The 26,791-nt window shown below is 35.1% G+C and overlaps 4 protein-coding genes across 6 annotated transcripts; 2 read left to right on the forward strand and 2 right to left on the reverse strand.

Moving 5' to 3' along the window:
- The first annotated feature begins 1,162 nt into the window (after positions 1-1,162).
- On the forward strand, positions 1,163-4,682 carry LOC105113553 (RPM1-interacting protein 4). Of its 2 annotated transcripts, none has more exons than XM_011009769.1 (3): positions 1,163-1,305; positions 3,383-3,571; positions 4,304-4,682. In XM_011009769.1, the coding sequence occupies exons 1-3, from the start codon at positions 1,300-1,302 to the stop codon at positions 4,343-4,345; spliced, it is 237 nt and encodes a 78-aa protein (XP_011008071.1). In that variant the 5' UTR covers positions 1,163-1,299; the 3' UTR covers positions 4,346-4,682. The 2 variants fall into 2 exon arrangements, with proteins under 2 accessions (XP_011008071.1, XP_011008069.1); XM_011009767.1 differs by lacking the exon at positions 1,163-1,305 and adding an exon at positions 3,269-3,295.
- Positions 4,683-6,925: 2,243 nt separating this feature from the next.
- LOC105113554 (Aldolase-type TIM barrel family protein) lies at positions 6,926-10,475 on the reverse strand. Its single transcript, XM_011009770.1, has 10 exons — positions 10,166-10,475; positions 9,855-10,088; positions 9,587-9,763; positions 8,959-9,033; positions 8,777-8,821; positions 8,507-8,671; positions 8,110-8,188; positions 7,853-7,935; positions 7,630-7,698; positions 6,926-7,342 (listed from the first exon to the last, which is right to left on the reverse strand). The coding sequence occupies exons 1-10, from the start codon at positions 10,316-10,318 to the stop codon at positions 7,259-7,261; spliced, it is 1,164 nt and encodes a 387-aa protein (XP_011008072.1). The 5' UTR covers positions 10,319-10,475; the 3' UTR covers positions 6,926-7,258.
- Positions 10,476-12,639: 2,164 nt separating this feature from the next.
- On the reverse strand, positions 12,640-16,134 carry LOC105113555 (uncharacterized). 2 transcript variants are annotated; one of them, XR_839985.1, is made up of 7 exons: positions 15,590-16,134; positions 15,286-15,431; positions 14,633-14,801; positions 13,796-13,891; positions 13,549-13,631; positions 13,018-13,448; positions 12,640-12,689 (listed from the first exon to the last, which is right to left on the reverse strand). XR_839985.1 is itself a non-coding variant. In XM_011009771.1 (6 exons), exons 1-6 carry the CDS (start codon positions 15,962-15,964, stop codon positions 13,316-13,318), a joined length of 1,002 nt encoding a protein of 333 aa, XP_011008073.1. In that variant the 5' UTR covers positions 15,965-16,134; the 3' UTR covers positions 12,977-13,315. The 2 variants fall into 2 exon arrangements, 1 of the variants encoding a protein (XP_011008073.1); XM_011009771.1 differs by lacking the exon at positions 12,640-12,689 and having other exon boundaries at positions 12,977-13,448.
- A 390-nt stretch (positions 16,135-16,524) lies between these two features.
- Positions 16,525-20,885, forward strand: LOC105113556 (Rubisco methyltransferase family protein). Its single transcript, XM_011009772.1, has 12 exons — positions 16,525-16,971; positions 17,063-17,226; positions 17,355-17,438; positions 17,541-17,598; positions 17,793-17,846; positions 18,355-18,426; positions 18,529-18,609; positions 19,017-19,189; positions 19,279-19,381; positions 19,460-19,591; positions 19,768-19,890; positions 20,499-20,885. The coding sequence occupies exons 1-12, from the start codon at positions 16,591-16,593 to the stop codon at positions 20,583-20,585; spliced, it is 1,512 nt and encodes a 503-aa protein (XP_011008074.1). The 5' UTR covers positions 16,525-16,590; the 3' UTR covers positions 20,586-20,885.
- The last annotated feature ends 5,906 nt before the right edge of the window (positions 20,886-26,791 follow it).

Genomic DNA, 26,791 nt, shown 5'->3' on the forward strand with positions numbered 1-26,791 from the left:
GCTGGAGCCAGAGAAAGCCAAAAAAAATAAAATAATAATAAAATAAAAATATGTAAAGTAGGCCATATCATGTGACAGCGCATAGTAATCTGTGAGGTGTAATTATTCCGAAAAAAATTAAATAAAATCTGGGCTGGAGTATAGAATTCCTTTTGTTTAGGCCATGGGACAATGTCTGGGACCATCTGGACTGTTGGGTTTTAAAACAAAAGCAGATCCGGAAAAAACAAGGCATCGTGGCAAGAAATAACAGATAATTTTTATTTTTAATTATTATAAATATATAAAGTTTATACATATCTTAATTAATTTTATAAAATTTAAAATAGAAATAACAGATAATTTTTATCTTTAATTATTATAAATATATAAAATTTACATATATCTTAATTAATTTTAGAAGTTTTAAAATTAATAATTATATGAATTTTTAATAATTTTAAATTTTATAGATCTCAAATTAATAATCTCTACAAAATAAACATTAAGCCTAATCAATTAAACTATATATTTTTAAAATAAAAAATAAAAATAAAAAGTCTTAAAATTAATAATCTCTACAAAATAACAAAATAAATATTAAACCTAATCAATTAAATTATATATTTTAAAATAAAAAATAAAAAATAATTATTTATCGTTATCATTATATGTTCATGTAAGAGCAAAATAAACAAAATTAATGCTTTATAAGTAATGAAGATAATGGATTTATTTTATTTTAGTTTATCATTATCATTATATGTTTATGTAGGAGCAAAATAAACAAAATTATTGCTTTATAAATAATGAAGATAATGGATTTATTTTATTTTATTTTATGTAATTGTAGTGAAGATGGATTAATGGAAAATCAAATCATATATAATTAATAAATAGTATGATTATTTGAATTTGCATGGATAATTGATATGAATAAAGAATAATGGTGTAGAGAGGAGGGGGTACCTACCATATTATTGCTCAACTTGGAAATATAATCAATAAAATTATGATAATTTGCTTTTCAACTTGGCAGTGCCAAGCTGGATATTAACACTGCAATTGAAATTCTAGACCCTAACCCAAACAAGCTTACGCTATGCCTTTCCTTATTTATTTATTTATTATTCTTCCTAGTGGGCCCCCACCGACCCACAGACTATAACTACCATCGATTCCATTTCTTTCGGCCCAACTTGGCCCACTCACCCTCTCAAGCTCCCTCATCATCATCATCACCATCACCATCACAGAAACAGCTAACAGGAAGGAGGAGGAGACTCAAGCGGCGCTTCCCTTCCTCTCTCTCTGTAAATAATGGCGGTACTGTCTTAACCCGAAAAATCTCTTCTTCATTTCATATGATAATTAACCTTCTATTTTTTTCTTCTTTGTATTTTATGCGGCGTTTATTTTATTATTCCTTTTCTTTAACATTTCTCATCTTCTTCTTCTTCTTCCTTTTTAATTTCTTATGTTAATTTCTACCGTGATTCATAAATATTGCTGCTAGCTCTGATGATATATTCTTTAATATAATAATTATAATTTGGGCTGATTGCGCAAAGTTCCTGCATAAATGAATGATGCTTATTTATGTTGTCTGAAAATGAAATGAAATGTTAGAAGATTGCCGCAAGTGATGATTTACTAGGTTGGGTCGTGCTGTGTCTTCCTAATAAAATGAGTTGTTAGTTTGCGCCTTGTCAAGATCAAGGGCGATTACGGCCTCCATGTATTTTACCTAATGAAATGATAGGCGGTTATGCCTTGATGGCTAATTGTTTTTGAATACGTGTTTGTTCGCTACAATAATGTATGCAAGTCTAACCGATCCAAGCTAAACTGGGTTGTTCGATATGTTGACATTCTGTTTTTTTTCCCCCTCCATTTAACATGCAGATATAGAAATCAATCCTGCTATATGAACCTAGGAATGGGGAATGTTGATTCCTTTTTCTGACAATTGCGAAGGGCAATTTGTAACCGAATATAAATTTATCTACGCAGCTCTGTTCATTTGTAGAGATTGTCTTCTAGCATTGATTTTTAATGAGTTATTTAGTGGTGGTCATTGCCTTATAAATGAATACAACATCATGTTAACAGGTCTTACCTCTTAGGTGTACATTGATGTTATGGGAAGCTTGAGAGCGAGGGCTTTATTTTAGGTGAAAAATGAGTTTGTCGAAGGCGTATAAAGTGTTGCTGATACTACAAATTGAATGAACACACCCTACCCTGATCATATTCCTCAATGGGAGTTGAGTTTTGATTTAGTATCTTGTGTTTTTATATGAAATCCCAGTCCATTCTTTTTCTCTGCTGAGAAAGATAAACACTTCCAAAGAGGGTTTGAACACATGAATACCCTATACCAACCTTAAACTTGGCCCAGATGACCTGATGTGGCACGCTTGGGATTGTATGTTTATGTTAGATTTTGATGTTGGTTATGGAAAAACCAAAAACAAAATATTTCAGTCACAGTAAACATTGTTGAACTAGAACCCTTTGTGAGAGACTCCAAGAGGGTAATTATAGAAAGTTGAAGAGGATTTTTATAGTCAGGGCAGTAGTGGTTGAATGTGGACGAGGATATAAATGGATGATAAAAATTTCTGTAACCAACACTATAGAGAGCATGTATGTTTGCATATCTATGTGGCCTTGCTGTTTTTTCCTATATCAAGATGTTTTCCAGTATGAGCCTTGTGATAAAGTAATGAATGTAGCTTCATTCCTTAAGAATCATGGAGGTTACCACATTTCCATGTGTTATATCTACTAAGTAGCGCCATTTATGTAGTTGTGGATTGTACCTTGAAATTACCTAATCTTGCCTACGAGGCCATCTGCTCGCTTGTGGTTATTTTGGGCTTGGTCAATTATTATTCAAGATGCCACCTTTTTTCGTGTTGACGAACCTAATATACCGGTCTTCTTTCCTTGTTTTGTTATGGGTTTATTTTATGTTAATTGATTGGGAATGCATGCTATTATATTTGTTTGTGTCTTTGTGAGCATGTGGGTATGTTTATGTTTCCATACATAGCATGCAGAAACATCGAATGTCTCCCAGGTCATAAATTAGAATATTACCATTTGCTTGAATGGCATGTGTTTCAGTGCATTCAAGGTTCAATGTATCTGCTTCAAGGTTCGATGTATCTGTTCCAATCTTGCATTTAATATATAATTTTGCCGTTCCCTCTCTCATTTTATATTTTTATACTTTGCTATTCCTTATTTTACAAGATCAGCAAGATCCTTTTGTTTGCCAGTCGAAGGGAAAAAAGTGATGGGAAATAATGTAGATATCATTATGCCTTCCAGTTATCCCTTTTGCTGTCTTGTCCTGAGATGACTGACTTTTCGTGTGAATCTTGAACCTCTTCAGGAAAAGGACCAACCATTGCCAAAGTTCGGGGAATGGGATGTCAACGACCCAACATCAGCTGAGGGATTCACAGTAATCTTCAACAAGGCTAGGAATGAAAAAAAGACAGGTGGCAAGCCTGACTCACCAGCAAAGGATAGTTCCACATACAAGCCTGGTGCTACTGCTACTCTTGGAAAGCCTCAGACTGTAAGTAACAACCTTTCTTATTTTATTTCGCTGGCTTTTGGGTTTGGTTAAATATTCTGCCATTATCAGCTGGAAGCATTTTCATCTCACACGTCACGCTACCAGTCCCATGCCTTAATCTTGAACTTGGATGTATTTTTCATTCACATAACATTAATGAAAGTAATTATTTTAAATAATTCTCAATACTTTTACTGATTGCCTCTTGAATTTTACATTGTTCTAATCATGAAGATTTTTATTGTGCTAGTGCTACTGTGGGAATTGCTTCAGCAATTCAAAATAATTAACGGAGATCCCAACTTCCTGGCACATGCTACTTCATTCTAAAATGTGCATGCTATGTTCTTTTGGAATTAGGGTTTTTTCATTTGTTGCTGTTACATATCAGAGGTAGAAAACTAAAAGGAAAGTAAATCATTGCTCACAAGTATTTTCAGTCTTCTATCATTTCCTGAGCATTTGAGTAACACACTACTTCCTCAGTAGCTTTCATTTGGATGAATTTGGGACCTTTTTTTTGTGAAGTAGTTTCTTAGATAATAAATAATTGCACTTGGTTGTTATGAATTTTTCAATCACACTATTAATTGCTGGGACTAAACCACCCCTGGACGAAAACCACATCAATGAGCAACAATAACATGCTTTGTTTTATTAACAGTTGCTAAATTGAACAAATTCTAGGTTTGCATCATGTTTGATACTTTAAAATTTAATATTGGTTTGCAGAAAAAATGGCTTTGCTGCATACAAGCTACTCATGCAGAATAATGAAGTGGCTCTTACATTGTAAGGCCACTGATGGCAAGATATTATTTATCTACACCTAGCCCCAGCATACAATCCAGAAGACTGGAGCTGTTTTCAGCAGCTATGATGGGTCCTGCAGAAATCTATTTGTTGTGGCTAGAGCTTTGGTAATGATGAGGGCTTGGGGAAGTATGTGATGAAAGAACACTTTTATTTTCAGTTTATGAATACCGATGGGTGATTATTGAGGTTTATGCTTGTCTGCTCCATTCAATATATCCCGTTAGGCAACACTGTTGTGACATTCTATGTTTTGTTTCGAGTGATATGATTTTCTTGTGTATTTGTGTGCTTGTTATACCTTGTGAAGTATGAAATACCAGATAAATCACGGCAACGTTTTGGTGCCATAAAGAACCCAAGGGTTCGGAGGCTCTGTGTTGTTGATAGGGTTCCGTGTTCCTGTTTTATCATAGTTGATGAGAAAATGTTAGTAATGGTGGAGACTCAGAACATAGAGAAGAAATAAAATATCAAGGCAATTTACCTTAACCTCCATTGTTGGACCGACCTTGTCTTTATTGAAATCCCGGAGAATTTTTTGTCTCAATCGGATCCCTAAAGTATTAAAAAGTTCCTCAATTAAATTTCCCATCTAGTTTCTTCACAAACTTTGAATGGAAAACGCCAAGTTTCCTAAGCAGAAACTTCATTTGGACAGATTCCATGATCGGACATGGATGAAGAGATTCTACGGTGAGGTTCTTCAACCTATAGAGGTTTTCCCTTTCTCTTTGAAACTAGAAACTGGAACCAATGATCTGTCTCTTACATAATTACTTCCAGAATTAGTTCTTCATTTAATAATGAAAGACCAACAGCTATTACATCCTATAAACCTTTCAACCAGCATAGAGTTGATGAGCAATATAGTCCAAAACAATATAAAGACACTCTATGAACAGAAAAGGAAACTTGGATTATGCTTTAAATGTACTGATAAATTTGTACCTGGACATAAACGGAGAGTTAAAGGGATTAATTTGATTCAGGGAAGGCAGGATGAAGAGAAGAAATTCTTAGAAATAAAAGAAAGAATACAGAGTTGTTGTTATGAGATTGGTTAAATAGTATTACTTGTTTGTGAAAAGACAACATAGGAAGACAGAGGAATTAAGCATACAGTTTCCAGATTTTGGCATGGATTCTTGAGGTCAAGAATCTTTTCACGAGGAGGGTATTGTTAAGATTCAAGTTATCATGGAATTAAGGTTATTAGCTTACAAATAAAAAGCGCAAGCCTCCAGTATTGCTTCCAGTAAAGAACAGAATTGCTAGCCTTCAAGTAAAGAATTGCAGTATGTGCTCCAGTATAGAACAGAATTACTAGTCTTCAAGCAAAAAATTGCAGTATGTGCTGAATGTGAAAAACATGAAGACTGCCTTTTAGCTAGGAGGTAATTAGCTGTTGAGTTGGTTAGTAGTTGATAGTTGAATAAAAAGGTTAAATCAATTGTAATTGGAAGGAAAAACCATTGTATATAAACTGGTGTATGAAACGTGTTGGAAAACATAAAAAGAAAATTAATCTTAATCTCATTTCTCTGCTCCTCCTCTGCTCTCACTTCTTTTTGTTCTTTCTCAATTTCTATTCTCTCTTCTTCCTATTCTTTCTCAATCCTGTTAAGCCGAGCTTAACATTTCTAGCCTCGAAAAAGGAGTCCTTCCTGTCGCCAAAGCTTTGATACTTCACGATGAGCTCCTCGCCTTCGACGACCATGAGACGCCGTACCCAGCCCAATCGATCAAGGTCCGAAGCTCAATGGAGGAGGCGCGTGACCATGTGATTTGATTCGTACCGACATTGCAGTTTTTGAAAATTTTGGTTTTGACGTGTAGGAAGGAAGAATGTTTTGACTTGACTGGTGACTGTCACCCTAATAGAAAAATGTTTTTTTATCAGTATTTCCCAGTACATGGCACTTGATTTGTTCAAATTAGATTAATTATTAATAATGATATAATTAATTAAAGGATGGCCATCCAACTTTAATCAAGCTTACTGGAAGAATTTGTGAAAATTCAAGTACTCTTCATGAATATAGCATATGATTACAGAGACAATCAAGTACTCCTCGTGCCTCCATGGAACGGATTATATGGCTCCTCTTTTTATCATCAGTACAGACTTTAATCAAAATATTAGACACTAATTTCTTCTACTCTTCGGAGAATGGATAATCTCACATGCTTTCCCACAAGAAATGGAGAACTAATCCAGGTTGGAAGTTAGCATACCTGCCCTGTAGCACAAGGCCATAGAAATTAGTGACTGGTTCCATTTCTTCCAAGGCAGACAACAAATCCAGCCAGCCCTTTGAGCATCTAAATCTCTAGGACTTAAATATGGTTCGACTTGAAACACCACATTCAAATCCGAGCAGGTCTATGAAGGTAAGAAATGGAGTCGATGTTCCATGCGCGCAGCAGGAAATTCCCCCGCCATTATCCTGTGCACATTGCTGTAACTTTGGTTGTAGTGACCCTTCTAAAATAAATACATAAACCATAAGCAAAAACAACTTTAACAACCAGTCTCGCAAAGCTTTTTCACTCCATATTATCCCCCCCCATGCAAGCTTGGACCAAGACCACTCCTTACGGTCAAATCAAATAGAAAAAAACCAGATGCACTACTTCATAAGAAATCCGTCATTAATTTTACAATTCTTCCATTGTAATGAACACTGCGTGCATGTTTCAAATACAACTTTTGGACCAACCCCAAAATCATTCCCACTACAGTTCAAGACATCATGGGAAAGCATGGCGAGAAAGAAGAACACAGGAACACGTATATGTAAGTAACAAGTGCCTCAGTTTAACTTTCACTCTATGCCCAGCTACAACAAGGCTGATGTTCCTAGTTTGAGCTTACAAGGAGATATCTTTACCAAAAAGTCCTGATATTCCCTTCCCAGGATCACTCTGTTTCACAATTGACTCCCCAACCAAAACCTGCAGGACAGCATTACAAATTCAACATCTGATATACACTAGATAATTATCCATTGCAAATGCGGCATTATGGATTCACATAACAAACTGTGGATTTGTTATTCACATGCATGGGTAACACAAATCAAGTTATTGGGATGAAAATCCATAACAAGTCCAAGTCACAACATAATTATTGTTTCTAACTATACGCCATCAACTGCATGACTGGGCAGGAAAATATACTGTGGTTTCAAACATTTGCATAACTGCACATCTAGCATGGAATTTTCAATTTGTAGACTTACTGCTTTGACACCAGCTTCTTGCACATAAGCAATATCATCAGGAGTAAATAGCCCAGATTCCCCAACGACCTGAACAGTCCAACAAAGAACCCATCAAAACAACAGTTTACAAGAACACCACACAGTCAGAAACAACACATTTACATGATGAATACTAGTCCAACTAATCAGGGGGTCACAATCAGATATGCTATCACCACTCATCAAGACAAGAGGCACTTACAATTATGTCTTTTTGACAGATAAGTTGACCGCGCTCTCCTTCAAGAAGCTTCTTCGTGTTACTGATATCAACCTCAAATGTTTCTGAAAGCGCACACATAAGTGAAAAAATTGTCAGGCGTATATGTAGGTGGTAGAACAACTTACTTGGGAAAGTATACGACATGCATAATTACAAAAACTGAAAATGCTTGAAAGTGAAAGCTTCTTATATGAGGTCCATCGAAAAAGCAAGTTTATAGATGTTAAAAGATATACCAAGGTTACGATTGTTGATGCCAATAAGTTCGACCCCTTCTATTGCAAGTACACGATCCATTTCTCTCTCATCATGGACCTATAGATAAACAGCAAGAGTAACAACACTTCAGATCACCAACCAAACAAATTATCTTATGCCAATGGTGATGTTAAATTGAATGTACAAAAAACAAAGCATGATAAGAAAAACAAATTGAAGGATTGGTTAGAAAACTTGTCTATGTTCCATCAGATTAATAATTGATCAAAATAAGAAATACAATGAACAAAAGTCCTCATAAAGAATTGCAAATTTTGACCAAAGCATGTAATAAACGAAAATGTTGCATTGGATGCCTGTATAGACAAAAGTAACAAAGAAGTGTAACAATTCCAAAAGGAGCACCATTCAGACCTCCACAAGTGCAGTCAAACCAAGCATCTTGCATATCTTAGTCATGTATTTGATGTCAAGATCAGGAAGAACAGCAGCAATTAAAAGAATTGCATCTGCACCTTTAATCCGAGCATAGAAGATCTGCCATGCGTCCACAACAAACTCTTTGCAAAGCAAGGGGCACTGCATAATTTGCTAGCATTAGAATCATGTTTTATGCTCTCGTTGATGTAGGCAAGCATGTACAATGCATTACATGTTGAGCAATAGCAGAACACAAAAGCATACCTTTACTCCAGAATTTCTTATTGCCTCAAGGTTTTCAAAGCTCCCCTTCATTTATCAAAGCAAAATCAAATTAAAAGAACATATTAAATGATTTTGCTACAATACCCACACATCCTACTAATAAAGAAGGAAATGAAAAATACAATGAATGTGCTTGAGGATGTCTGGGAAGAATATCATACCTTAAAATATTTTTCATCTGTCAAAACACTAAGACATGCGGCTCCTCCTTTCTCGTAAGCTTTGGCAATTTCAACCTATCATGAGAAACAGTCAGTCATGATGAAATCACTAACATGATTACTACCAAGCCAATGTGGCTTTTGGAATATAGTTTCAGTTCAAGAAGGCTTTTTAGGGGAAAATGCATTATTACTACGAAACCCCCCCACTGATTTGTCAAAAACATTTGCACACCATTCAAAATGCCAAAATTGCAGAAACCATCCCTAGTTTAAGGTTATTCCCAGTTTTAAATTCAAAAAAACCTGAAACTATTAAAGCACCACTTGTAGGAATAAAAACACAATCATATAGATTTGTATGAAAATCGCATTACAAGAAAGGTCCAAGCAAAAGGTCATCTTGGAAAATAAACAGATTCAGAAAACTACAACAAGAACTCGGAAAACATAACTTGACCAAGAAAAGCTCATCAATTATTACAAGTGAAACATGAAAAAGAAGAGTGCAAGCCTGAAAAACATATAGAACCAGAAAATACTAATTAGTCGTGGTGAAAGCATGCTTTAGAGGATGTCAAACACAACCCGCCTGTATTACCAATTAACAAAAAGGGCATATACATACAGGATCAAAATCCTCTCTTAAAATCCCTCTACTTGGTGAAGCCTTCTTGACTTCAGCAATCAAACCAGGAAACCCCGTTCGATGATTTGCTTCCCTTAGAGCTCCAACAAAATCCCTTGTCGGAGGAGCATTCTCAAGATATTTCTTCAGCGAAGAAAGTGGCTTTCTCTGTTTCATCTGAAAACAGTATCCACCATAATTCATATATTCACTAACAAAAAAAAAATAACAAATCAAAAATTAACAAAATGAAGTGATTATTACTTACTTGAGAAACTTCCACATCCTTGTTCCAAACAATTTCCTCAAGGATGTTACGAGGAGTGTTGCCTTCATTCTGAATCCGAAATTCAAAGGGTCCCACATAGTGCACAGGTGGGCCAGTGGGTGGCTTTCTTCTGATTCTTATACCTTGGCTAGCAGCTACCTCTTCTTGCAGCACACTCACTTCCCATTCCTTCGCTTTTAGCTCATCTTCCTTGTTCACTGTTGACACATCAGCCTGCAAATCATTTGTAAATAAATCAATTAATAACAATAACAATTCAGAAAACTAATCAATCCACATAACAAACAAACCTGTTGAGCTTTAATGGAGGTAACGGAAAACCCATTCCCGGCACCCGAGTTCGGGTTCATGGAGAAGTTCTTGGGTCCGTGATGGAGAGGAGAAGGTTTGGGTTTGGTAAGGAAAGGAACCCTTGTTGATCTCAAAGGAATCAACCCCGCCATTTCTTCTCTCTCTCTGCAATTCTTTTGAAACTGAAAAGGTACCGGACTGGATGGCCTGGCTTGGCTTGGCTTGGCTTTGGGTGGGCTGGTGATTTGTTTTTGAAGCTTAAAAACAAGAGGGGAGGGAGGGAGATGTCATTTGGTGAATGTATGCACAGACGGACTGTCGTCCAATCCACATTTCTCACATGGATTATGCTTTGCTTGACAAGGAAGGACATCTACCATTGACTATTGGGTTAATTACCTTTTCTGGGGCTTTGGCTTGACATAATTATGACTTTGAATTATTTCAGAATAATTAAAAATTTATATAGTTATTAATTTTAAAATTTATTAAACTAATTAAAATATGTTATAAATATTTATATTAATTAAAAATCATTTTTTTTTCATGGAACAAGTATTACATTCTATAATTTTTTTATCATACATAATTTTCAATAATTAAAAAAAAAATTAAAAAGAAAAAGATAACAAGAAGGTCCATGAATTTAACCGATTATTATTCCCGCTTTGCGAGTAAATATTATATATTTTTCAGAGCAAATATTTTATATATATGGTTTTTTTAATCTTTATCATAGGAAATATAGTTTCCCTCTTCTTATTAATCTTAATTATTACTTTAAAAAATTAATAAAATATAAAATGAGTAGAAATAATAATAAAATAGTAACAAGCCATATAAGCATTTATATTTTCCTATTCAAATTATAATTTTATTAATTATTAAAAAATTACCGACCACATTTATTATCACTTTTTTAGAGTCCCCTAGGTGTAAATTCTCCCAATTTTTGACCCACCATACATTATGTTATAAAAACAAAACAGGTAAATTTTCATTCTTATGTTTGCTATAATTTTAGATTATTTTCTTTTGTCAATGGCCAATTAATGAAGTCATGGCATGCATGCATGCTGCTGATTATCCTTCGAACTCAAGTTTTGCCAGACACACGTGCTGTATTTTTATGTTTTAAAAATATTTTTTTAAAAAATTATTATATTTTTATTTTAAATTAATATTTTTAAATATTTTTAAATTATTTTAATATCCTAATATCAAGAATAACTCAGCCAAATGTGTTCATCAAACTTCAACAACATGGTCTTTTGATAACATGAACATTGGAGATTCTTACAGCAATAATCATTCAAATGATTTTATAATCATAATATATAGTTCCAGAGCCTTCAACCTCAGGTACTTCTTTCTCAATATTCACCCTGCGTTTATAGCAGGGCGCCATGCATGCCTCGCTCTCTCCCAGCTTTCAGTACAAGAGCCTTTTGCTAGCTGATAGCCTGTGCCCCTCAACCTTGTTATAGCTTGATATATCGTTCCCAATCATTGCATTTTCAATCACCAACATCAAGTTATGCATCTTATAAAAAGAAAACACAAGCTTTCGGGCCAGCCCCACAGGGCCTATCTTGATTTTAGAGACAAGGTTTTTGCATGCGAGCTAGTATTGCAGAGCTCCTTCCTGGATTCATGAACGTCTTTCAGCCTCTTCTAAACGATATCCTAAGTTTTCACTATGTTGCTAAAGTGGTTAAGTTCATTTCCCCTATGCCCTCCCAACTCCCTGCAACATCAACATGCATAAAGCAAATGCATTGCTCGAAACATCTTCCAGTAAAGCTCAAATTCGATACAATCTTTGATGATCAGCATGGTTTCATCTACTATAAACAATGTAATGATCCTACAAAATATACTGTATAGGAGAACATCAAGTTTGATTATAGCTATGTCCTTCTACTTGGATACCGAGCACTATAAACATAAAAATATATTGTCAATCAATGCTTATAAAATATATTTTCAAATATTTTAGCGAAGGATCTGATAGAAGCAAAACGGCATAGAGAAAGAGTAAAATGATGAGATTCAGGCCTATCTAAACTATAGATTTATTCGCTTTTATAAAGCAGTATGACGATTTTTTCAATTTCCTCATATTGAACATATCTATCTACAAGTATACATGCCATTATAAAACCATATTATCTTTTCGAGCAGTCTCATTTAAGTTGTTCTTTAAGCGACCGAACATCCATAAAATAATGCTTATTAAATGGTTCGAACATAATAAAATCGATCCACATGCTTGATCTTTATACTTTTCATAAACTCCTTCAAAAAATGTATGACATAAAGATAAAAATGAATGAACAGTTTGAAGAAAAGGTCAAAGCATTTAGAGAATGACTTAATTTCATCCCATGACTAGATAATTATATTTTACACGGTTGTTGCTTTCCCACCTCAAAGGAGCTACAAGCAATTTAAGAACAGTTGATGGCATTAGGGATAACATCTTTTTCTTCTTCATTTTTCCTCAGGAACATGTACGTGGCAGTATCATGCAAACTTGTCTAAATCCATCTGTGCAACATACATATCGTGGCTGCTGTCCTGGCGTTACTAAAACCATGCAGCTTTGGTCTAGTACTCTTGCGCCATGCGCAAGCTGTTTTTTTTTGGCTACTTACTACCCCCGTCTAGACGCTTATTATCTTACAGATGATGGAAGGAAATGGCTCTCCAGAGAAAGAGTATCAGCAGTGGTTCTTCCCTTGCAAAATCTCCTGCATGATAAAGATAATTGGCAACATTTTCACCTCTTGTTTGAAAATCTAAATTTTGATCGCTTCATCCGCGTTGCAGGCCTTTTCTTATAGTTGATAATCAATATATCCATCAAAGCAACGTAATGGTCAACGAGGGAGTTCCTATTGATTACAAAACAAACAGAAGCAAATTACAAAAACATTTCTTCCAGAAAAAAAAAAATTGTAAATTGATCCTTTATGTATTCATTCAATCTGTTACTTTAATCTGCTTGCAACAATCCGACTGCTAACTTCCCACCAATTTCTGCAATACAGATTCCCAACTGTGCTTCATACAACTAAATTCTTATTATTGGTGTTACAAGCTTTGCCTTCCTAGTAGATATGGACGAAAATTTAAAAACTCCAGTGCTACTGCTCTTCAGATGAAGTTGGGCTCTGTGAAACAGGCATTTCTGAGAGTGATGGCCGTAGGACTAGATACAATGCAGGACCCAAGAATGGAACCAGTGATATGAGAAGAAGCCATGAACCTTTGTCATACCTGTAAGACAGAGCAATTAATCGTGCTTAGCTAATCTCGCCTTAAAAAGATTTGAAAGCAATAAAAGGTTTAGGGTATCATTATTTATATAAGCTCTCACCACTTCCTGGCAGTCATATCGTTGTAAACCCAAAAGGGGCCAAAAGCAGATAATAGAGTAAAATCAAGGCATGTGATGTGGATCTGCGAGTGAGGTGATGAAGGTAAGTTAGCATCAATTTTGACTAATACAACCACGGTAACAATACAGTACATAAACGAACCAGTATGCTAATTGTCAGCTCTGCATCGGTTTTAGCCTTAACTGATATCAAGTATGCACAAAATCAAACACAAAACACACTTACGAATTTGCTTTCCCTGAAATACTGGTAGAACTCCTTCCATTCACCACCATTTAAAGCTGCATTGACGATTATAGTCAGCCCTGCAGCCAGTAATATCTGAAGAATAATAGAGTTAAATTGCATTTCCTTAACACAAGAAAGAAAGTTAAATAGATTCCAGTCACTTGCTACTATAGGAAATTAAAGAAAGATGAACATATAATGGACAAGAAAAGGGCGAGAATCAAGCTTATCATAATTGATGTTAAACATAAAGTGCTTGTTTAATGAAGAATATCTCATGAATACAACTAAATTGGCTATGGTGACATCACCTTTTTCCCTAAAGAAAGAAAGCACCAAAGGCAAGGGGAGAAAAATAGAAGTGGCAGAACCAGGTGCAACAGAAACTTCCTTTTCAACCTCCCAAGTTGACCTTAGTCGTTTTCTCGATAATTTGACAGGGTACAAGCTGAATTAGACCCCATCCAACACACTGACTGTCTCAATTCTAAAGATGTATGAAGTCCATGTTAATTGGTATTGTCTCCATTATTTCCTTAGAAAATAGTTACAGCATCACGGGGTTTTTTACTATATTATACCACAAGATAGAAGAAACATCTCAGCCCAACACATTACATGAATTGCTATGTTGTGATCGAATAACAGGTAGAAATGCAATGTGCATGAGCACATGAAGTACAAGGACTTTTTGAGAGAGATAACACCTTATGATGGGACTGTAATTTTAAGCAGCATTTGGGAAGCATTTAAAATTCTACCTAGTTAGCACTCAAAAGATCCTCTCGAACTCTTTAAACAGAAGGTTGAGATGTTCAATCAATGAAAACTTACTCCAGAAGTCAACTTTGATTCCAAAAAATTAAGAGGCCATCTTCCAAGCTCATTTTCTTCAACAGGAGGTGGTGGTGGTCTCCAGAGAATAAAATAGGGTAGAAGAGCATATGCACCACCAAAACATGAAAGAATAAGGAATGGCCAAAGAGGAATATTGGTTTTTGAGCTGCATAACAAGAAACGGATCCATTAGATTCAGCATCTTCCCCAAAATTTACAAGAAAAAATTATATGATTTTTTATACAGCAGCATGCCATTCCCTTTCAGTCTAACCAGAGTCAGATGCATGCATAAAGACTCAAAGCTCATGACTCTATACATAGCGTGCAATTTTCGCGACCAGATGTATAATGCATTGTAGCAAAATAATGAGAAATTAGAAGTCACACTCATGCAATTGCTTTCCCTTGATAAACCAACGGCATAATAAAAAGATGCGGTCAAACTAAATAGTGACTGTCTCTCTGAACATCCCAGTGACTTAAAAGATTGTCCTTAATGAATTTTAAGTAAATAGTATCAAACAGAGGAAAGGCAATGGGAAGCTACGCCTAAGAGCCAAGTGGTATCGTTAACATCCTGAAACCTTGTTAGAGATTCAGACCCTGTCACAAAAAGGCAAGCACGGGGGGTGGGGGTGGGAATTTACCTTCTGCCAGTTGGAAGTAGAAGCATGCTATAAACTAAAGGCCAAAGACCCATGATGTACCACAATGACACAAGCACAGAATTCATCCTAAAGCCATCATCTCCCTTCAAATAGAGAAGTTTCTCCAAGAAATACATGTCCCTTGACTGCAAAAGGTATAATTCAACTTCCATTAAGTTTAACTCTTCAACTTATCTAGAAGGACATAACAAAGTCATTAAAACAAGCCACAATCACTCAGTCTAATCAACAGAAAAACCAAATAAGAGGTTGTCGTAGATTTAGCAGTATATTATTAAATTACCGGAGTCTGGTCTGGAGTGAGGTTGAAAACATAGTACATGAGTCCACCCCAGAAGACAAATAGCAAAATTGAGGTTGTCCAGTCCCTTCCTCCCTCTTGACCACCACCCGTAGCATCTTTATCTAAAACTTGGTCATCCGGTGACTTGTTGTCAGAGTTTAAGGTGCTATAACAAGTCTGATGAACACCCTTCTTATTGTTATAAATGTATTGGGGTTTAACTAAATTTGAAATATTCAAGCTTTTTCTTGTACTGGTATTTGAAAACAGAAAAGATGTGTAATGAGTTTTGAGTAAAGATTTGGGCTTCGGGTTAACCTTGAGAGGAAGACAAGAGAAGTTGCAGGAGATGATGAGATTTGTGCTAGCAACCATCTTTGCTGGAAGCAAACTCGCCAGATTCTTTCGGGCTATGCTCTCTTGTAATTATCTGATTGCAAGTGCACAACATCGCTTGGGATGGGAACGGTGCAGTTTTTGCAGCCAAAGCTCCACCAAATCTCACAAAATGACACCGTTTCAACGAGGGAGGAGGACCGCTTAAACCCATTCACAGCCAGCCAGAATCTCTGCCTAAAACGTACTAAAGTTATGATTGGCACCTCTATATTTCCTTTCTTTCATTTTAATACCTGAACTATAGAGGGTTTGAATCTGGACCCTCTCCCGGCCTTATTGGCTTTATCTTCCTGAACTATAAAGTTTAGAGATTTCACATGAAAAAAAAATTAATATTATTTAGCTTGATTTGAGTTTAATTAATAAAATGTTTGCCTCTAAGATCGGGATGATTTAGTGGTTAAAATGATGAAAGTTTAATGGTGGAGGAGGTTGTAAAATAAAAACTAAAAGGGATTGAAATAAAAATTGATCAATAATTGAGGGGTCTTAATTTATACAGTTTAGCCAAGAATCTATCTTCATCACCTTACCTTGTTGCATAGATAAGGTAGGTGCTTTCTCTCTTCAGTCTCTCGATCTGGTGTACACTGTGCACAGACATGGCTGAAGCTTGTAGAATTATTCTCAACACTACATTTCGTCCTTCACTCCATTCTCTCCACAAGACACAAAAAAAAGTCTCTTGCTCACAACCTTTCTTGCCCAAAAGGCACCCAGCAATTCAGTGCTCAATTTCAACAAGCAGTGACACCAAAGCAGCAGCAAAAGTGTCCGAGACCGTGCCATGGGGATGTGACATCGATTCTCTGGAGAACGCTGAGGCCCTTCAGAAATGGTTGTCTGACTCAGGCCTTCCTCCTCAGAAAATGGCAATACAAAAGGTGGAAGTGGGAGAGAGAGGTTTGGTTGCTTTAAAGAATATTAGGAAGGGTGAGATGCTGCTCTTCGTGCCTCCATCCCTTGTCATCTCTGCCGACTCTGTAAACCCTTCTTCCTTTTCTTCTGTTCATAAAAGAAAAATATGCTATCATTCGCAAGTGGCAGCTGGTTATAATTTGCTCTACCTTGTAGGAGTGGAGCTGCCCTGAGGCAGGTGAAGTGTTAAAACAATACTCTGTACCGGATTGGCCATTGCTCGCAACCTATCTGATTAGCGAAGCAAGTTTTGAGAAATCATCAAGATGGAGCAATTACATCTCGGCCCTACCTAGACAGCCCTATTCTCTTTTGTACTGGTAAATTTTTCATGTTGGATACTTGATAGGTCATATACTGGTGTAAAGAGTTGTTCAAGAGGTTTCCTTTTACACCGAAAGGGTCTACTCTCAGTTTCTTCCCCTATAGCCTCTCTATATCATTTCAGGACACGAGCGGAACTAGATACGTATCTGGAAGCTTCACAGATCAGAGAGCGGGCAATTGAAAGGATTACCAATGTTACCGGAACGTATGGATTAATTTGTTTGTGAGCTGTTTTTGTTATTCATGTGCCGAATTTCTATGCTATCTGCTGTGGACTCCCTAACACTTGGTTAGTCCCTCTTGGCAGATATAATGATTTAAGGCTCAGGATATTTTCCAAGTATCCTCATCTATTTCCTGAAGAGGTATGCAAGAGGCGTTTTGTCTAATATGATATTTTCCAAGCACTGGCATCCTTTGCCTTCGTACTGTGAGCTAACTTATGTGTCTTTTCGCGAGATTTGAGAGCCTCTGTAAGCTATATTAGTTGCTGAATGCTGTATATACTGTTGATAAAGCTCACCGTTTGTTTGATTTTTCCGTTATATATGACTTACAGGTATTCAATATGGAGACTTTCAAGTGGTCGTTTGGCATTCTCTTCTCTCGCTTGGTAAGTAATCTATTTAACACTGTTTCTGTAAATTTGTTTCCCAATCCACATACAGGAGCTATGAAAGATGTTTTGGAAGCAGGTGGCATTATATTGCTTTTCTGGGAGATTGAAGAAACCAAGCTTGTCTTGTAAAATCATCTCCAAGTTAATGTGTGAATTGAACAAAATGAAATATGAAATTCTGTCTTTCATTCTGTCTTTCCGTCTTCTTTTTTACTCTAAATTGCTACAGCGCTCAGTCTTGACGTGTTTGATATGATCACTCATGGAATCAGCTACTAAGACTGCAAATATAAAAATCAATGTAATTGTTTTAGTGGAAAAACTCGAGGATACCTCATTTTTTGCTGAATTGGTATTGAATGACTTGCAGGCCTTTTCCATAACACTTGTAATTACATATTAGATCCTTGCACAGTAGTGTCAATTGAATTTTAAATGTGAAGGCTTAATAGTAGTGTTTAAATAGTGATTTGTGTGGACTTGGTTTATCTCTTCTACATAGGTTCGTTTACCATCGATGGATGGAAGAGTTGCCTTGGTTCCCTGGGCAGATATGCTGAATCACAGTTGTGAGGTATGCTGATTAATCATCAGAAATTTCTCCTTGGAAATATTAGCTAATTACATAGTATAAGAATCAATTTTTAATAAGCATATTTGAAATTGGATGATCTAGGTGGAGACCTTTTTGGATTATGATAAATCATCAAAGGGAGTGGTATTTACAACAGATCGACCATACCAGCCAGGTGAGCAGGTAAATGAGATTTTCGTTATGAAACTCAAGTCATAAGTTGCTATGAGAATTGCAAGATAAACCGTTTACTGAACTGCATTGATAATGTAAGACTAGTTCTTAAATGACAAAGTTGTAAGGGAAAAGAGCAACAATCAAAATCTATTTTTGTTGTTTTCATGGGAAAAAAAAATGCTTTGAAAATAGATTCTGAATTTAAACTATTAAATATATTTATCCACATAAGTGCTGTCACTAAGATGATGGCATGAACGTAAGAATGAAAGAGGTGGTCATGCCAAACTGTTTTCTCTCTGTAATGGAAGGTTTTCTAAGATGAAAAAAAATTGGTGTTATGAACTTCACTATCAATTTACTAGCTCCAACTGTAGCAGATAAAGGAGTAATAAGGATGCCTTTTTGTGCAGGTTTTCATATCATATGGAAGGAAATCTAATGGAGAGCTGTTGCTATCTTATGGATTTGTTCCAAGTGAGGGCACCAATCCTAGTGATTCAGTGGAGTTGCCATTGTCTCTGAAAAAATCTGATAAATATTACAAAGAAAAGTTAGAAGCTCTGAAGAAGCACGGTTTGTCAGCGTAAGTATTGATAGCTGGCAGCATCATCTTCAATCACTGTTCATCCTTAAATTGTTGTGTAACATTACATATTTCTGTTCAATTAGCAGATCTCAATGTTTTCCTCTACAAGTCACTGGTTGGCCATTAGAGTTAATGGCATACGCTTATCTGGCAGTCAGCCCTCCAAGCATGAGCAGGCAGTTCGAAGAGGTTTGTGAGATTTATACTCTTAGTTAGGAATTTGTCTAGAACTTGTGCTTCTGTCTAAACTCTAAACGGTTACTCCAGATGGCTGCTGCAGCATCAAATAAGACAACCACCAACAAGAATATAACATACCCTGATATCGAGGAACAAGCATTGCAATTCATATTGGATAGTTGCGAGTCAAGCATATCAAAATACACCAAATTCTTGCAGGTGAGAGAATTTTTGTTATTATTTCTAACATTGTGGCTTATGCACTGTACAGAATAACTGTAATTAACATCAAAATTCTGATATAATGATGGCATTACATGGATGCAAGTGCAAGAAGCATTGTTCTTTCGTTTACTTACTACTTTTAACATTAGTTTATTATTCTTCTATCATAGGCAAGTGGATCAATGGATTTGGATGTGACTTCTCCAAAGCAACTTAACAGAAGATTGTTCCTGAAACAGCTAGCAGTGGACTTGTGCAGCAGTGAACGCAGAATACTATTTCGTGCTCAATATGTAAAACAATATAATCCCTTTTTCTTTTGCAGCATGATAATTCTTGTTTGAGTGTTATGCATTCCATGTTTATTATCATCAATTGTTGGTGAGTTAGAGCCTTTATTTCAACTCTCACATGGCAGGTTCTGAATCCAGTCGCTAACTTGTTTTGCCATATACGTTTAGTTAGGCCATGGCTTCTCTGTTAAGTGTTCATTTTAGATCTACCTGCTACTTATTTGACCCAACACTGCATTGCTAGTATCATTTACTTTCTTTTGGCTGATGCAAATTATGGTTAACCAATTGAAATTTATCTGATCTTCTTGTTATGCAACATGGCATCTGATGCTTGATAATCAATGACTGATCAGGATTAGAATGAGATTGTGCATTTGTAGTTGCCCCGTAATCTATAAGCATACAATCAACATGCCATTGCAAAGTGCAAACCATGAATTAGATATCTTGTCGAAACGCTTTTCAATGTGCTAATCAGTGAGCATTCTGAAATGTTACATATTCCTGTATGCTTACAGATGACACGAACATGTCCTCTTTATAATTTCACAGATGGTCTATCATGCCAGTTGCTTTTATATTATTCTTAATGTTTTATTCGTCAGGTACTGAGGAGGAGATTGAGAGATATAAGGAGCGGTGAATTGAGAGCTCTGAAGATTTTTAATGGGTTCAGAAACCTTTTTGGATAACTTCACAGTGTGTTTAGAATCAGAGATGGATCTCTCTTGCTGACCGAGCAGAAAGACAGCAAAGACACAGGAGTCGAGGCCAGGCATTACAAAGGATGTTGATGTGCAGGCTTTGCATTCATGTCCTTGGAGTAAAATTCGAGTAATTGAAGTATTTACTGGGTTTTTTAAAACCATTTTTTCATTGTATTGTAATACCATAGAGACACTTATGAACAATCAAATAGCTTCTAACTACTATACCCTTGATAACATGCGCAAATATTTTCATTATGAGAAGACATAGGGCTTGTTACTTGAGGGAGGTGGCTTCTAGTTCCTTGGTGACAGATGTGGTTCGTTTCTGGAAACCGCTTTGCATGTCTTGCATGGCTGTTAAGTACTGGGCTAATCGTATACTGAACTGCTCCAATAGAGATTTTACCCAGTGGCTTAAGGATCAAATGAAATGATCCGTTAATGGCACGCTGCTACCTATTGCATCTGGCTATTTATTCATTACCTGTTGGAAGATTTAGAAAGCACGAAATGAGAAGTGAGCAATTACCATTACGGTGTCCCATTTTGCTGCAAATATTTTTTGTTGAATTCAATAATACCAGGAGACTACATAAGAAACCAGGATATTTCTCAAACATGACACATTCAACTGAAGAAAAAACTATTAACATTAATTTTAACAAGCTCAGGATTATATTGTAGACTAAGAGTTTTTACTATTACTATGGATTCAAACAGTGATTTCATTTTTCATTTCTTAATTTTTTATTTTGTTTTTCATTATGGATTCATCTCCTCTTCTACAAAATCCCTTCTTTCTATTGTTTTGACTTTTTTCACCTCAAAACATGTTTTCAATCTTTGTCCTGCTTTTAGCAAACCAGATCAATAGATAATAGTGGATAAGTGCAAAGCTGTGGAAAGGAGGGTGATGGTGCTCCGAGAGAAGCATTTTGGGCTTCTGAACTTGTGGATTTACTCTTAATAAAGATATTCATTAGATTAAATCAATAATCCGTACCAGATCGTGACGTCAATCTAAATTATGATCAAAAGCATCATGAAAGGAGATATTCCTACAGCATGGAAGCCAAACTTTTAAAACCAATCGACGAGGGGGTTACTAAAAAGGTGAACCAATGGTTTGCAGATTATCTTCTCTAACCTCTTTTTTTTTTTTTTTGGCAAGCAATTAGGAAAATACATCTAGAGTTGTGTCTAGGTTGATTCCCTGCAAAAGTAAATGTTTCATAAGGTAGACTCCTTGCCTAATATCCACATGGCCACCATAATTCAACCCATAATAATTCTGCTTTTTCATTCATCGTATATGTATAACAATAGAAGGTTATACATACATAGCCTAGAAAACTATTTTAGAAATGTTATTATGGTTTATAATCTTACAAAATTAAATAATCGACTCAAATTAATTAGAAATATACAACTTATAACTTAGACTAATTAGGAATATACAACTTATTGACCCCCTTGAAGTTGGAGCATATATGTCGCTCATGCCCAACTTGCTAAGTGAGTTGTGCAATACTCTACCTCTGACTGTTTTAGTAGAGATGTTTGCAAGTTAATCTTCGGATTTAATAAAAAATACCTCAATGATCTTTGTCTCAAGTTTCTCATTGATGAAATGTCCATAACGTCAACATGTTTAGTTCTATCATGTTGTACTGAATTATGTGTAATGTCTATTATAGCTTTATATCAGAATCTAGTTGCATGACATGATTGAGTTTGAACCTAGTTCCCCCAACAAATTTGTTATACCTCGATATTCTATTTCAGCACTTGATCTTGACATTACGTTTTGTTTTTTACTTTTATAAAATACTAGATGGCCTCCTACAAAGGTAAAATATCCAGATGTAGATTGTCTGTTAGTAATAAAGCTTGCCCAGTCTACATCAGTATGACCCTTGATATCTATATGACCATGTCATGAGAACATCAATCCTTTTCCAAGAGTTGACTTCAAGTATCTCAAAATTTAATTTACTGCATCCATATAGGCTTCACTTGGTATATACATGAACTGACTCATCACACTTACAGCATATACTATTTTAGGTCTAGTGTGTCCTAAATAAATCACATTACCCTCAAGGCGTTGATATCTTTCTTTGTTGGTGATTACTTGATTAGGATATTCATTAAGTTGATGATTTAACTTCATTAGCATATTTGTTGGTTTGCTAGCTAACATTCTAATGTTAGTTAAAATGTCAAGGATAAAATTCTGTTGTGATAAAAATATTTTTTGTTCAGAACGAGCCACTTTGATACCTAAGAAATACTTTAGAGTACCAAGATCTTTCATTTTAAACTCACTTGCCAAGTGGTGTTATAATGCTTCCTTTTCCTCTAGGTGATTCCTTGTGACTACCATATTGTCATCAATATATACTATAAGGGCAGTGACTTTACCTTTCTTATGTTTTAAGAAAAAGGTATAATCTAAGTTACTTTGCTTGTATCTAAACCCCTTCATTGACTTGCTAAACTTTCCAAACCATGCTTTAGTTTATTGCTTCAATTCATAAAAAGACTATCTTAGTTTACAGACCATGTTGCCTTTATCAGGTCCCATCTTACATCCCAAAAGGGAATCCATATAGACTTTCTCTTCTAGGTCGCTATGCAAGAAGATATTTTTGATATTAAACTAGTGTAATGGCAGTTTAAGTTTGCTATTAGAGAGAGAAGCACTCGAATTATGTTGATCTTGGCTATAGGAGTAACGGTCTCCGTATAGTTAATCCCATAAGTCTAAGTGTATTCTTTCGCCACCAACCTTGCTTTGTATAACTTAATAGAGTCATCTGTCTTAATTTTAATGTATATATCCATTTACAACCCAAAGTTCTCTTCCTTTTTAGAAGGATAGTCATCTCCTAAGTGGAATTCTTCTGAAATGACTCCATTTTATCATTCATTGATTAGGTTCACTTAGGATCTTTCAAAGCTTCCTACATATTACTTGGAATAAATATAATGGATAATTGACATACAAATGGTGCATATGATGAAGATAGCCTATATAGGGACACATGATTAGCAAAAGGGTTAGAGTTATATTGTTGTCTAGGAATCTTTTTAGTCGTATAAGCAGGTAGTTGATAACTTATATTTCACGTATTACTTGACTCGAGTAAAATGATTGAGTTGGAGTTTGAATGTTTAATTACATGTGGTAAATATTCAAGACCTACTTGGATAAGTGGTGATGGTATTGTTACAAAGGGAAAATTATCTGAACCAGTACCATTATCTGGAGTTCATAGTGACTTTTGATCTTGTTACATGATTAGTACTTAAAGGTGTGTTTTTACCAAGGTTTTATATCATCATTTTACACTTGAAGTATCAATAACTCCTTAACTAAAACATATTTTATAATAACATATCTAATAATATAGGATACCTTTAATTTTTGGTTAATGTTCATTTTAAATGCAGGCCTAGAGATAGGTTTCATATTTTTATAAAGGGTTAACACCTAAAGATAGGCAAATAGTTGAATTGATGTACAATGGAACTTTTGAAGATAAAGACCCTCATAAAGCAATGGAGTACTTAGACTTATTAGCTGAAAATGCTCAAAATTGGGACACCGTGGGTACTTATTAGATATATTATTATAAAACATGTTTTAGTTAAGGAGTTATTGATACTTCAAGTGAAAAATCATGATATAAAATCTTGATAAAAATACACTTTTAAGAACTAATCAACAAGCACATGGATCAAACTTGCCATGTTAATATGGATATAATGTTTGAAATGAAGTTTTATACTGAAGAGTACTAAATGATGTTTTATTAATGAGGTATGCAGTAGAACAAAGAGCCTCTCCTAAAAATAATGAGGTAAACAAGCCTCAAATAAAGGCATGAACAACTTTTAGGGGATGTCATTCTTACATTTTGCAACACCATTTTATTGTGGTGTGTATACACATGTAATGTGATGAACAACACTATATTGACTTAAAAATTATACAAGTCATGGTTGACATACTCTCCTTCATTATTAGACCAAAGCGTCAAGTTTTTCTTGTCAAACTAAGTAGCAATATATTAATAAAATAGTTTGAATTTAACAGTGACTTTAATTTTTTATCTTAAAGGAAAAACCCAGGTCATTCATGTGCAATTATCAATAAACGTTAGAAAGCATTTATAACCACTACTAGTGGGAACTCGTGATGGTCTCTAAACATTAGAATGGACAATCATGAAATGCATAAAACTTTTATTCAACCTTAATGGGTAAGAAACACAATGACTTTTCACCAAAATATAATTTTCACAATGAAAGTTTGATTTAATATATTGAGGAAACAAATCTAGAAATAAAAGTTTCAGATAACCAAAAGAGGCATGCCCTAATTGTCTATACCATATCTAAGTTTTCTTCATTTTAATAGACCCACATCCTCTCACATGATGTGCATGACTCAATCTTTTAGTGGTGTCGTATGTCAAGTTTTGATAATGTAACTTTCCCCTTGTAGTACCATATTTAATCACGAACTTAGTGAGAAGGTCTTGAAATAGACAATACAATGGCCAAAAACACACGGTGTATAGAATCAATGATTTGAGGAACGAATAACAAAAAATAGTAAAGTAAAAGGACAATTAAGACATAATCAATACTTAATGAGGATGTGAGAGATAAGGTCTCTTCTCCTATAACTCGGGAGGTGGTGTCATTGGCACTGATAATATATGTTTGGCTAGAAGGTGTGGCAGAGTGTAACCCAATAAAACTAAATGTCATGTGATTAGTAGCACTAGTGTCAATAATCCATGATCTATTACAAGTAAGTGAAGATGTGCAGAAGTTACATGAGGTGGCCAAGGCCTTGAGTCAAATGTACCTGATGGAGTTTCTAATATAGTCTTTTGAGAAAACTAGACGGATGCAAATGAGGCTCGATTTGAATCCCTCTTCGTCCTTTATGAACCTATCCTTCTAAACAACCACTAATTTCATAATAACCTTTAATTATGTGATTATCTAAATCATGTTTGGTACATTTCATTGGATGTTAGTTATGAGTAGGGTTGATATTATAGTTATACAGTCGAGATTGTTTAGACCTAACAGTAGTTAAGACTGTAGCATTAGAGGTTACACTAGCTTAAATATGGTTCTCTATCAGTTACTTTCCTTTTTAATATATGCATATACAGCCTCAAGTTCTGGCTTAGGCTCTATCCTTAAAATCTCTCCTCAGATTTGATTAAAATTATTGTTGAAACCTGCAAGAAATATATAAACTCAGAGATGATCAACCTTTTTTTGTCTAGTTTCAATTCTGATTGATGCTTTATAGTGCTTGGACTTAATGGATCAAGCCTTGAAAATCTTAGTGAGCTTAATTAATATTTGACAACTGATGCACTAGTTTGTCTTATTATGATTGAAATACTATACAAGTTATAAATCTTAGCTTCATCAACACCATCTGAATAGGTTTGCTTGATTGCATCCTAAACTTGCTTTGCTATGTCATAATGAATAAACCTTTTAATTTAATTAGGTTGCATGACATCAAATAATAACTCTTGACTATCTAGTTTCAATGTTTGATTGATGCTCTATGGTGCTTGGACTTAATTGATCAAGCCTTGAAAAATCCTAGTGAGCTCAATTAATATTTGACAACTGATGCACCAGTTTGTCTCATTATGAATGACCTTCTGTGCAGGTTATAAATCTTAGCTTTATCAATACCATATGAATAGGTTTGTGTGATTACATCTTATACTTGCTTTGTTGTGTCATAATGAATAAACCTTTTAATCTAATTAGGTTGTATGACATCAAATAACAACTATTGATTTGGCAATCTAATGTACACCATTTATTAAATATAAAATTTATGACTGCACACTAGGTAAATATCATCAGTTTGATGGCCATATTTTTCTCACCTATCTATCTTCATCTTTATAATTTAATGCCATAAAAAATTGGCCATGTTTTTCTCACCCATCTATCTTCATCTTTATAATTTAATGCCATAAAAAATAGTTATTCTAATCTAGTTTGATTCTTGTGAAAAAGTTGGAAGTGTCACTGACACGACGAAAAGATTGATGTCTTCTCTCAAGTGCAGGAGTGTCGAAATAATAAATAACCCGGCAAGACCGGGGTCGAACCATAGAGAGGTTAATTGT

This window comes from Populus euphratica, unplaced genomic scaffold (genome assembly GCF_000495115.2).
Source record: "Populus euphratica unplaced genomic scaffold, PopEup_1.0 scaffold428.1, whole genome shotgun sequence".
Taxonomy (NCBI): domain Eukaryota; kingdom Viridiplantae; phylum Streptophyta; class Magnoliopsida; order Malpighiales; family Salicaceae; genus Populus; species Populus euphratica.

What these genes read in the sequence shown, in the direction of transcription:
- LOC105113553 (XM_011009767.1), top strand. An exon ending in CTCTTGGAAAGCCTCAGACT is followed by an intron (nt 3,572 to 4,303) that starts GTAAGTAACAAC and finishes ATTGGTTTGCAG; the next exon opens with AAAAAATGGCTTTGCTGCAT.
- LOC105113554 (XM_011009770.1), bottom strand. Translation starts at nt 10,318, where the DNA reads ATGGCGGGGTTGATTCCTTTGAGATCAACAAGGGTTCCTTTCCTTACC. An exon ending in CCTCCATTAAAGCTCAACAG is followed by an intron (nt 10,089 to 10,165) that starts GTTTGTTTGTTA and finishes AATGATTTGCAG; the next exon opens with GCTGATGTGTCAACAGTGAA. An exon ending in GTTTGACTGCACTTGTGGAG is followed by an intron (nt 8,189 to 8,506) that starts GTCTGAATGGTG and finishes GTTTATCTATAG; the next exon opens with GTCCATGATGAGAGAGAAAT.
- LOC105113555 (XM_011009771.1), bottom strand. Translation starts at nt 15,964, where the DNA reads ATGGTTGCTAGCACAAATCTCATCATCTCCTGCAACTTCTCTTGTCTT. An exon ending in AATCAAAGTTGACTTCTGGA is followed by an intron (nt 13,892 to 14,632) that starts GTAAGTTTTCAT and finishes ATTATTCTTCAG; the next exon opens with ATATTACTGGCTGCAGGGCT. An exon ending in ATTTCAGGGAAAGCAAATTC is followed by an intron (nt 13,632 to 13,795) that starts GTAAGTGTGTTT and finishes CCTCACTCGCAG; the next exon opens with ATCCACATCACATGCCTTGA.
- LOC105113556 (XM_011009772.1), top strand. Translation starts at nt 16,591, where the DNA reads ATGGCTGAAGCTTGTAGAATTATTCTCAACACTACATTTCGTCCTTCA. An exon ending in TTGTCATCTCTGCCGACTCT is followed by an intron (nt 16,972 to 17,062) that starts GTAAACCCTTCT and finishes TCTACCTTGTAG; the next exon opens with GAGTGGAGCTGCCCTGAGGC. An exon ending in CCCTATTCTCTTTTGTACTG is followed by an intron (nt 17,227 to 17,354) that starts GTAAATTTTTCA and finishes ATATCATTTCAG; the next exon opens with GACACGAGCGGAACTAGATA.